The sequence below is a fragment of the Piliocolobus tephrosceles genome, chromosome 11, assembly GCF_002776525.5.
Source record: "Piliocolobus tephrosceles isolate RC106 chromosome 11, ASM277652v3, whole genome shotgun sequence".
Lineage (NCBI taxonomy): Eukaryota > Metazoa > Chordata > Mammalia > Primates > Cercopithecidae > Piliocolobus > Piliocolobus tephrosceles.
The window spans coordinates 117,599,267-117,611,498 of record NC_045444.1 but is presented as its reverse complement, the minus strand read 5'-3'; the positions used below and the strand labels follow the sequence as shown (position 1 = coordinate 117,611,498).

The following is a 12,232-nucleotide window of genomic DNA, read 5'->3' as shown; positions in this document are numbered from 1 at the left end:
TGTGAACGTTATCGTGAACCGCGCATGAGAGGGATCTAGGCCGAACGTTCCTTATGAGAATCTAATGCCTGCTGATCTGAGGTGGAAAAGTTTCATCCTGAAACCACCCCACTCTTCTCGTGGAAAAAAAAATTGTCTTCCACAAAACCTGTCCCTGGTGTCAAAAAGGTTGTGGACTGCTGCCCTGGACTATTACTCTACAGAGTGCAGATAAAGTTTGAAAGCCAGTGAACTACAGCTAAGATCCAAGCCATCAGTTAGGGAAAGCTGGTGAGTCCTTGTAAGGCTGAGATTCTAGGAGGCTATGACAGATTACAAACTCAAATGCCTTTAGGAACGAGTCAAGTAAACAAAGAAGGAGTAAGTGGGCTGGGAGCAGTGGGGATTGAAGCAAACTGGAAAGTACATGTCCTATTTAAAGGGAGCTTGTTACTAGGGGTGTAGGTCCAGGGTTACTAGGTCATTTTGTTTTTAAAACTGAAGCAAACTGGAAAATACATGTTCTATTTAAAGGGAACATCTTACTAGAGTGTAGGTCCAGGGTCACTAGGTCATTTTGTTTTTCAAAGTAGACTCTGGATTTTGACCAAAATCCTGCAAATTTTGTTAGGCAGGCAAAACAAAATACACCATTGTCAGATTTGGCCCATGCGCTAGATGGTAACAGTGTTAGTGCTGGATCACAGAACTTTGAAATGCAAATATCTTCTTTTAAATAATATATCCTATAAAAATGGGGCTTGTCTGTGCCTAATCAGGGCCTTAACTTGAATTCCAATGTGGATTCCTGTTGCTCACATTTCTCTTCTCTTGATCTCAGTGTTTTACAGGCACCTTCACATTTTGCTTGGAGTCAAGAACCAAACACTGACTTGACTTTACTAAACCAAACAGCATTTTAATTTTTATAAGAATCAGGGTTCTACTGTTCAATCAAATAATCTAGATTTTCTTAATACTCCACTATAGATATTTAAAATTTTCATCTGAAAAAAAGGCCAGGTATACTTTCATTTTGTTTTTCCAATAGAAATGAATTATATACATTTATTGTCTACTTGTACTCTTCCCTATGCTAACCCCCATTCACTGAATGCTTACTATATATTGAGGATTGTTAACAACATACTGGAAAAGATCCTAAGGAGACTCTAGTCTCACAAAGAAGACAGATAATTCAGTAATTAAAATAAGACATGAAACTATTATGATAGCTATAAACCTGGGTGCTAGTGGGAGTATTTCACTAAGACATAGTAACTAACCTGGGATGGAAGCTGGGGAGGGCGGAAGAGAGGAAAAGGATGCCTGGCTGACGTGCTATTTGATCTAACTTTGAAGCTGAATTTCCTTTTAGTTCAATGAAATCTATCTTCTTCGAACTTAGAAGCTAAATTAGTCCTTTGTTCTAACATTCTGAGATTTAATAAACAAGGTAGAGTTTATCATATTGATAATTTGCAGTTTAACAAACTTTAATCATCTTCTTTATCTTCAGCTTTTCTCCCTGAAGAGACTGAATCACTGAGTACTCATAAACTTCAACTTCATTCCATCCCTTGAAGTTGCTCTCTCTAGACTTTTCTCTACTACTAGTAATTTTCTTTTACTTTTTTTTTTTTTTTTGAGACGGAGTCTTATTCTGTCATCCAGGCTGCAGTGCGGTGGTGCAATCTCAGCTCACTGCAACCTTTACCTCCCAGGCTCAAGCGATTCTCGTGCCTCAGCCTCCTGAGTACCTGGGAATATAGGCATGCACCACCATGCCCAGCTAATTTTTGTATTTTTAGTAGAGACAGCGTCTCACCATGTTGGCCAGGCTGGTCTCAAACTCCTGACCTCAAATGATCCACCCACTTCAGCCTCCCAAAATGCTGGGATTACAGGCGTGAGCCACCAAGCCTGGCCTACTACCATTAATTTTACTGAGAGAAGATCAAGACTGCAAATTCTTCTAATGCAGTTACAGCATAGTATTCTACAAGGATAGGTTATTAAAAAGTGAAAAAAGGACATGAGATTAATTTTACGCTCTTAACAGTGAACACTACAGTATAGAACTTTTATGTAGGGTTGGGTATGGTGGCTCACACCTGTAATCCCAGCACTTTGGGAGGCCAAGGTGGGTGGATTGCCTGAGATCAGGAGTTCATGACCAACCTGGGCAACACGGTGAAATCCAGTCTCCACTAAAATACAAAAAATTCGCCAGGCGTGGTGGCGTGCACCTGCAGTCCCAGCTACGGGAGAGGCTGAGGCAGAATTGCTTGAACCCCCGAGGTAGAGGCTGCAGTGAGCCGAGACCATGCCACTGCACTCCAGGCTGGGTGACAGAGTGGGGCCAAAAAAAACCAAAAAACTTTTATGTAATAAACGTCTAAAGCAAAAATTGTTATAAATAAAGAGAAATAGAAGCACCAAAACTTGATTGGTCCACAAGACAAACAGATAAAGCAAAAAAGCCCCAAACAAAGAAAAAAAGAAGGAAAAAAAAAGAAGAAAAAGAAAAGATAAACAGAGGCTGAAAGAGGAAGGAAGGAGAACACAGTGAGATGACTTGTAGTAAATCTGGCAGAGAAGAGGCGAAACACAGAATTATCCTTCCCCAATTATTTTTTCTTATTATGTAATTTCATTTTTATATTTTTAATTAAAAATTTGTTTTTCTTTTTTTTGTGTTGTTCCTTGCAGAGCAGGGCTACCCTACAGGTAGTGTGCCCAGAGCAGTCTCATCCAATTCGTAACTAGTAACCCTAATATTGTAAAAACCAGCAAAAAACTGCAGTAGTGGTGAACAAACAAGTGAAGGGGTGCAGTCTAAAATCATACACTTTAAAAAGTGGCAGCTAAAAGAGAAAAAAAAGATTACAGAGCAGTAAAATGTTATCCCTAAATCTTGTTTTAAATACTCACCACCAAAAGAAGTAATCTGAAAAGGCTACATAATGTATTCTTCAAACTATGAAAATCTGGAAAAGGCAAAACTAAAACTGTGGAGACAGTTCAATTAGGATGAGTAGTAAGTTCAGGAGATCTACAGTACAGCATGATGACTACAGCTAATAATAATGTACTGTATATTTGAAAATTGCTTAAAGAGATCTTAAATTTTCTCATAACAAAAAATGATAAGTATGAAAGGAGAGAGATATGGTAATTAGCTTGATTTAACTATTTTACTATATATATATTAAAACATCATGTACACAGTATGTACAATTTCTATTTATCAACCATACCTTAATAAAATAAATAAAAATAAATTTTTTAAAAAGAAAAAGAATGAAAAAGGGGACATCACTACAGATTCCACAGACATTGAAAAAGTAAGAGGATATTATAAAAAACTTTTAGTAAATTCATAACTTTATTTACTAAAACAAAATAAAATAAAACCATGGAGACAGTAAAAAGGTCAGGGGCTTATGGGGAGGGCTAGGAGGGATGAATAGGTTAAGCACAGAGAATTTTTAGGGTAGTGAACCTATTTTATATGATACTGTTATGGTAGATATATGTCATTAAAGATCTATCAAAACCCACAAAATGTACAACATAAAGAGTGAACTCTAACGTAAACTAGGGACTTTAGTTAATAATAATGTGTTAATATTGGTTCATTGATTGTAAGCAAATATACCACACTAACACAAGATGCCAACAACAGGGGAAATTGGAGGGGCAAAGGGGACATATGGAAACTCTGCATTTCTTACTCAATTTTTCCTAAAAATTTTTAAAAGCCCAATTAAAAAAACTTAATTACTGATAAAATCCAGTCAATTAAGTGTCTAGACTTAGTATAGATAATCTAAGAATGAAAAAGCTGCAATAAAAGAAATGGGCACTAAATCCATTTAAATATGAAACTAAGACCATACAATTGTAAGAATTATGATTTCTGAGGACAATGTAAATATCACAAATTGTTGACAACATAAACACATAATATAAAAATATTGGAAGGTAGTGAAGAATGAGAAGGGAGAAACTATGGATTATCCATATATGTAGCTTGTAAATGGGAGGGAATCAATACCATCTAGAATTGAAATGGTTTTTACCTAAAATATTTATAGAATATTTTCTTTATCTATAAACATCTGCAAGGAAATACTTTTTAAAATAAAAAGAAAGAGAAAAGTAAACTATGCCTCAATATTAAAATTTTAACCAGAAAACTCTCAACTTCTTGGAAAATAAAAACCAACCAAATAAAAAACTCCATTAGACAAATAGGTTAAAAGAGAGGAACATTTGCCTCAAAAATTTAGAAAAGAACATCAAAGTTATAAAACAGCAAATAATAAAGATAAGATCAAAAATAAACAATTTACAAAAAAAGAACAGAGTAAGTACATAAATAGAGAAATTACTGGCAAACCTAATAAAGAAAAAAGGATTAATCAAATTAGAAAGGAGATGTGGATTTTTTTTTTAAAGAAAGAGGCCATATGAGGGAGATTATCTAAAATTATAAAAGGACTCTGAAAACTGTGGTATGATTAAAATACTCCCAAGCAAGTAGAAAACCCAACAACATTAAAAACAAAAATTTATGACAGCCATCAAATAACGGCAGCTTCTTTTCCTGATCTCCTTCACTACAAATATACACACATTCCTAGTTGACTGAGGAAAGAATGACTGCAACAAATAAGGCTAACAGTGTTTTTCTTAGAAGACAATGGCTAATAAATGTGGAAAAAATGCTGCCTTAATAATAGAACTACTATAAAAACCTTGCGATGTTATTCCTCACCTTTCAAATTAGCAAAAATAAAAGGGATTATATTCACATGGATAGGGTACATCAAGAAAAAGAATCACATACTTGAACAATGAAGTATGTATATGCTCTTCTCCTCTTATCATATTGAAAGGTCACCAATAATAACGTTAAGGCATATGTCAAATGAACTCCAACTCTAAGGAACTAAAGCACACCACTCTATCTTTTGAAACAGACTATGGTATTATAGTGGTCAGTGAGAATTCTGGAGCCGGATGGCACAGTGTGCTCTGTATGCATTCATTAGGTAAATATTCAATTTATTTTATAAGTGATTTGGCTGCTAGAATTTATTTAAAATGTTTTCCTCAAAAATGATTCAATGTCAACTTGTTTAAAATTCATATAATACTAAGAAAATTAAAGGAAAAATAAATTGGCTGGGCACAGTGGTTCACATCTATAATCCCAGCACTTTGGAAGGTCGAGGTGGAACACTGCTCGAGTGCAGGAGTTCAAGACAAGCCTGAGAAACATAGTGAAACCCTTAGTGAGATCCTATCTCTATAAGAAGTTTAAACAATTAGTTGGGTGTGGTGACATATGCCTGTAGTCTCAGCTACTTGGGAGGCTGAGGTAAGAGTATTGCCTGAGCCCAGGAGGTTAAGGCTGCAGCAAGCCATGCTCGTGCCACTGCACTCCGGCTTGGGTGACAGAGTGAGACTCTGTCTTAAAAGAAAAAAAAAACAAAAAACCAACCAACAGTCACTTTACTAAGTGACAGGCACTGTCACCACTGTTACTGTCACCAGGCTGGAGTGCAGTGGAGCAACAGCGGTTCACTGCAACCTCTGCCTCTTGGGTTCAAGTGATTCTCCTGCCTCGGTCTCCTGAGTATCTGGGATTACAGGCCTATGCCACTGCCCCTGGCTAATTTTTTTTTGTATTTTTAGTAGACGGGGTTTCACCATGTTGGCCAGGCTGGTCTTGAACTCTTGACCTCAGGTGATCCACCTGCCTTGGGCTCCCAAAGTGCTGGGATTACAGACGTGAGCCACCGTTCCTGGCCAACAGCCTGCACTCTTTTTTTTTTTCTTTCTTTGAGACCAAGTTTTGCTCTTGTTGTCCCAGCTGGAGTGCAATGATGTGATCTTGACTCACCACAACCTCTATCTCCTGGGTTCAAGCAATACTCCTGCCTCAGCCTCCCAAGTAGCTAGGATTACAGGCATGTGCCACCACACCCGGTTAATTTTGTATTTTTAGTAGAGACAGGGTTTCTCCATGTTGGTCAGGCTGGTCTCAAACTCCCAACTTCAGGTGATCCACCTACCTCGGCCTCCCAAAGTGCTGGGATTATACGCGTGAACCACCACGCTGGGCCTGTACTTTTTTTTTTTTTTTTTGAGATGGAGTTTCACTCTCGTTGCCTAGGCTGGAGTGCAATGGCGCAATCTCAGCTCACTGCAACCTCCACCTCCTGGGTTCAAGCAACTCTCCTGCCTCATCCTCCCGAGCAGCTGGGATTACAGGCATGCGCCACCAGGCCCAGCTAATTTTTGTGTTTTTAGTAGAGACGGGGTTTCTCCATGTCGGTCAGGCTGGTCTTGAACTCCCGACCTCAGGTGATCTGCCCACCTCGGCCTCCCAAAGTGCTGGGATTACAGGCGTGAGCCACCACGCCCAGCCAGGCCTGTACTCTTAAATGTACATGATCTCTACGAACTGCAGGCTCCAAATTTTCTCCAGGAATAATTTGCCTCAGACTCAATTTCCATTATGTCATATAGTTAGAGCAGTTATTTTATTAGATTTAGTTTAAATAAATAAATCATGAAGACTTAAAAACATTTACCTGCATCCAGTATGCCCTGGGCCAGAATAGCACCAAACTTGGCCATGACATCATCATGCTTATCATTGATGACTTTGGAATACAGCTGTCTGAACTGATTTACCTGAAGGAGCAACAGAAAGAATTACAGTCTAAGTCTATTCACTTGTGGTACCATTTTAGAACAGGGAATAATATTGCTCCAATGATAATGAGACTTAGTTCTGAGTTTTGTAATACTCAAGAGAGGGATATGGACCAGACTTGAAGGCAGAGCAGTTCCGTGGTTGAAATCACGGGTGTTATGACCTTTCAGTGTGGGAGCACCAGCTCTGTCTTCAATCCTCATTCCACAGTGGATGTTTCAAAGTAAAAGGAATGTTGAATGCGATTTCATACATTACCACTGTTAGTCAGCAGGCCTAAAGAGTCCAGGCAAACACTAAGGCTTTCATTGCATTTTGAATTATAGCTATTCTGTTTACCACCAATCTTGCGGGTTTCCTAAAAAGCATAGTCCTTCAGTTCCACCTTAAAGTAAATTACCCTTCACCAAAGCTGTGTGAGGTATCTTTTGGATTAAGTATATTCACATAAAGATTTCCATTATCTACTCACATTAATTTTCTGCGGACATGTCAGAATCTGTACTCATACCAAAAGGAGCATATCAGAATGGAAAATGTGCTGACTCACTTAGGGTGGGATTACTGGTAATTCTTTATCCTTTCTGCATTTTCTTAAATTAATATGCATTATTTTTATGATTAGAAAATATATTTATAAAATATATTCTGTATGAATAAAGAGAATGATTCTTTTAAATCTGTTTGGGTGACAATAAGTAAACTATTTTATGCTTCTTCTATGTCTTACACTTCTCTGTTTTCCCAACAGTGCTTTTCAAATGGTAGGCACCCAGGAAGAAGTCGGCTTGTTCAAGAAGCACATAATCATGGAGCTCCCCAAATCTGCCAAAAGCAGAAAATATCAAATTTGAGTTTCCTAATATAATGACTTTATCTGCATTACATATTCTTTCAGAATCTTTTCCCCCTTTTCATTTGTCTTGGTCTGGGAGGCCACAATGTGATATAGTGGCAGAATAATAGAATCACACAACCCTGGCTTATAAGCTGTTCTTATAAGCGGTTTGGGAAAGTTACTACCTTTTATGAACCTCAGTATCTTCATCTCTACAGGGATGTTAGCACCTACCTTACATGGCTATTATAGGATTATATGAGGTAACATATATGTAGTGTAATGTATAAAGGGCATCTCACAGTTCAATAAGCATGACTGTTTCACCATATAGGAGAAGAATCCTACCAATCCCTCCTATTATCTCGGCAAATTTAAATGCTACAAAGAAATAATATTCCTTGAACATGGGTCTCATTTTTTATTCACAGGCAGCAACAGAATATAGTGGGGAAATAATGAACTAACTCTGCCACTACCCAGCACACAACCACTTAAGCCACTTACTTCTCTAGGATTTCTTTAACTATAAAACCAAGCATGATTAAATCATCACTAAATTCCCCTCTGCTTTAAAAAATTCTCATGTGGCCGGGTGCAGTGGGTCACAACTGTAATCCTAGCACTTTGTAGGAGGCCGAGCAAGGTGAATCACCTGAGGTCAGGAGTATGAGACCAGCCTGCCCAATATGGTAAAGCCCTGTCTCTACTAAAAATACAAAAAATGAGCTGGGCATGGTGGCGGGTGCCTGTAATGCCAGCTACTTGGGAGGCTGAGGCAGGAGAATCGCTTGAACCCGGGAGGCAAAGGTTGCAGTGAACTGAGATCACGCCACTGCACTCCAGCCTGGGCGACAAGAGCAAAACTCCAACTCAAAAAAAAAAAAAAAACAAAAAAACTCATGTTTGATGCTTTTATTCTGGTTCCACAAGTCAAATTTCTTTGATTCTGAACTTATTTTAGATGAACACTTACATTACCTTATATAAGATGGAAATTTTATGTGCTAAAGGCTGAAGAAATATTTCATGAAATTATAAAAAGAACCATAGAACAAAGCACTGAATGTACATTATAGGGAAGAATTTAAATATAAAATTACACCCAAAATAATGGAAAAGTGTTCAGTAAAACCGAAAAATGGATTAAAAAAATCAGTGCAAACATATAATAGGCTTATCTAACTAATATTAAGTAGAATGCTTTAAAAAGCTAGTTTTTATCATTTTAAATTTTTTCTCACATGTTATTGCTTATGTATCAGTACTTAATTTTCATTATTGTAATTCTTGGTAAAGAATTCCCTCTATTCACATCTAGTTACAGATATGAAGACTAAAGACAAGCAAAACAATTAGTTTGCTTGCTATCACAAGCAAGTAATGGTAATCAGGGTGAGGATTAAGATTTTCCAACTCAATTTCATTGTTATGAATAGTATGGTTTCCCCCCACCAAAAAAACCAAAAAGTAGAATTTGCAGGAGAAAAATCGTATTAGTTTCCCATTCTATTTCACGACAATCTCACAAAAAAAGACAATTAAAATTTTATGTAACTCTGTGATCCATGCATTGTACTATGTATGAGTATTTAAAATCTACCTTCTCAAAAAGCATGCATTTTTAACATTCATCAAGTTTTTACTTGTATACTGCTGGGAAAAAGCCCACTCTTAGATGTCAGGGAGAAAGCAATAATGTTCCTTGGGGTTGTTTCTGTTGGTACTTATCATCTGAATGTGACTACTCCTTTCTGTTTTTCTATCTTCCTGGTTATGGAAATGTAGCTGTACATCAAGGATCAGTTTTGGAGGTGTTTTTTCTTTTTCTCTTTTGAGATGGAGTCTGGCTGTGTTGCCCAGGCTGGAATGCAATGGCACGATCTCGGCTCACTGCAAACTCTGCCTCCTGGGTTCACGCCATTCTCCTGACTCAGCCTCCTGAGTAACTAGGACTACAGGCGCCCGCCATCACGCCAGGCTACTTTTTCTATTTTTAGTAGAGATGGGGATTCACCATGTTAGCCAGGATGATCTCGATCTCCTGACCTTGTGATCCGCCCACCTCAGCCTCCCAAAGTGCTGGGATTACAGGCGTGAGCCACCGCGCCCGGCCTGGAGGTGTTTTTCTGTCTGTGAAATTATATTTGTGCTTATGACTTCAACTATATGTCTGTAATTCCTTCTATGAAATTCTTGAGGTGAGATGTATTTTGGAATTCAGAATTTAGAAGGCTAACATGATGCATATCCACATATTATACAATACGCCCAGTGTAGTATTGCTCCATATGTTATTATATCCCATAATAAATTATTTCTGAAGTAGCACAATATGTGAATATTTATACCAAGTAGGATAAATGATAATGAATTAATAATTGCATCCAAATGAGTCTTTAAAAACCAACCAACCTCTTTGAACTTTCAGAGCTTTTTGGATTTTTGCAATGGTAGATAAAGGGCTATAAACACACACACACACACACGTTTTTTTTCCCCTTGAGACAGTCTCACTGTATCACCCAGGCTGGAGTGCAGTGGTGTGATCTCGGCTCACTGCAACCTCTGCCTCCCAAGTTCAAGTGATTCTCCTGCCTCAGCCTCCCAAGTAGCTGAGACTACAGGCACCTGCCACCACACCCAGCTAATTTATTTTGTATTTTTAGTAGAGACGGGGTTTCACTACATTGTCCAGGCTGGTCTTGAACTCCTGACCTTGTGATCCGCTGTGCCTGGCCTATATAATTTTTTTTATGGCTAGTTCCCAAATCTCCGTATTTAGTTTCTAATTTTTTTCCTATGCTCCCATGTTGTTTCCAACTGACATGCTGTCATGTCAAACTGAATATGCCTGAAATGAGTATTATCTTTATTCTTCCTTCAAAATATTCTTGTTGATGCTCTCATGACTTCCCCATTATCAGGATTCCAAATGAGTTTTCAGCTCCCTCCTCAATTTTATCAGCAGTAATTTGCTTATGGTAGTTTTTGTAGCCTTTTTCTTTTTTATTACCACTGACACTGTAGGAGTTCAAGTCCCTATCTTAAAACGACAGTGTGGTAATAGAGATAGACTACTACTTACAAATGTGCTATGCTATAAAATCATACATACTGTGATTTATTTTAGAACTGCAGGAGCTTTAATTCCACTTCTAAAGAGGGTACTTGTCAATGATAGGAGAAGCTTTCCTATACCAGGCCTTAGGCCAAATAATATTGGTAATAGGAACATCAGATTCTATACTTACAGTGTAATGTTTTGATGTGAGTTTATATATGATACTTAATATGTACATGTTCAAGTAACTGTTAATGGTGATTTTTTGTTTGTTTGTTTGTTTAGAGACAGGGTCTTGGGATGTTGTTCAGGCTGGCCTTGAACTCCCAGGCTCAAGCAATTCTGCCTCAGCCACTGTGCCCATCTTAATGGTGGATTTCATTTAACAAGAATAACAAAAGATAGATAATTTAATAAAGAGGAGAGTTGGGTTCTTAGAGCAAAATAGCTCCAAGGACCTAAAAAAGAACATTACCCTTGTTAAATGTGAACCTTTGATCTAGGGATGTGTGCATGTTCCTGGGTTTGTTTGTGAGCATGAGCTAGCGAGAAACTGAGAGAAACAAAGCAAAGATGTACTGGAGATACTTCAACTAAGAGGGCAATGTGTGGAGCTAAGTGTTAGGGATGTGACATATATTAATGGTTATATAAGACATTTCCTTTGGAAATTTCCACTGTGAATTTCACAAAATATCTGAGAAATTTCTCTTTTGAATTCCTTTGAGAGGGGTTTATAATTATTGATGAAATTCACATTTGATCTTTATTTTTGAGCCATTTCCACTTTATTTCATGGACTGGTTTTGCAACCTTGCAATTAGGACTCTGTAGCCTGGAGAATCTACTCCTCTTCAGAGTTTCTCAACAGATTTTTCTTTTCGGCAACATGCTGTATACCATCCCCAAAATGTCAATTTTGTCTTGTTGGCAATTATCAGATAAAGGAAAGATGATATAAACTGTAGTCTATGAAGTTCTTTATCACTTGCTTAATAACAGAAAACACTGAAATTAACTTTAAGTATTCTTAAGCTGAGTAACAACTTCGCTCTAAAGAGTAGTGTTTCCTGAAAGAATTTTTGAGTTTCACACTGTCAATTTTGCTTTTTTAATCAGTGGCATATACATTTACATTTATCTACTCAGTTATATTAATGGCAGAGGCTACTAGTTGTGACTTCACTTTGACATTTTAATCAGTGTCTAAGATTCTGGTACAGCCTGAAGATGGGAGTGTGCCCCGTGTATCTGCACCAGGTAAGACTTGGTTCAACAACAGTTCCTGGAATGATTATCCAACTCCTAAAGGACTCTGCTGCTTTTGGAACAGAGATTGTAATTGTAAAATCAATGAAATCCTACAGCAGAGGATGGGAAGACAGAACATTTGTCTTGCTGACAATACAAGTAACATGAAAGCAACACGTGGAGTCAAAGTGAATAAATGTCTATGTATACTGTTAGAGGAGGTGCATTCCATGACCAAAATTTGTTTCTTTAATGACAGTACTCACTGGATAACTCCAAAAGTTCAGTTGAAGATCAAAAGCAAAAATAACAGATGTAAAAGCTACTCACATGATAGCTGCTATATTTAAAAACAAAAAGAAATGTG

The 12,232-nt window shown here is 37.6% G+C and overlaps 1 protein-coding gene across 2 annotated transcripts in view; it reads right to left on the bottom strand.

Annotated features, from left to right (window-relative positions):
- PSMD1 (proteasome 26S subunit, non-ATPase 1) overlaps window positions 1-12,232 on the bottom strand; it is a 129,263-nt gene that overhangs the window by 13,537 nt on the left and 103,494 nt on the right. For both annotated transcript variants that reach the window (XM_026454993.1, XM_026454994.1), the window contains exon 19: window positions 6,588-6,690. In XM_026454993.1, the coding sequence (XP_026310778.1) occupies window positions 6,588-6,690 (103 nt within the window). The remainder of the gene's footprint in view (window positions 1-6,587; window positions 6,691-12,232) is intronic.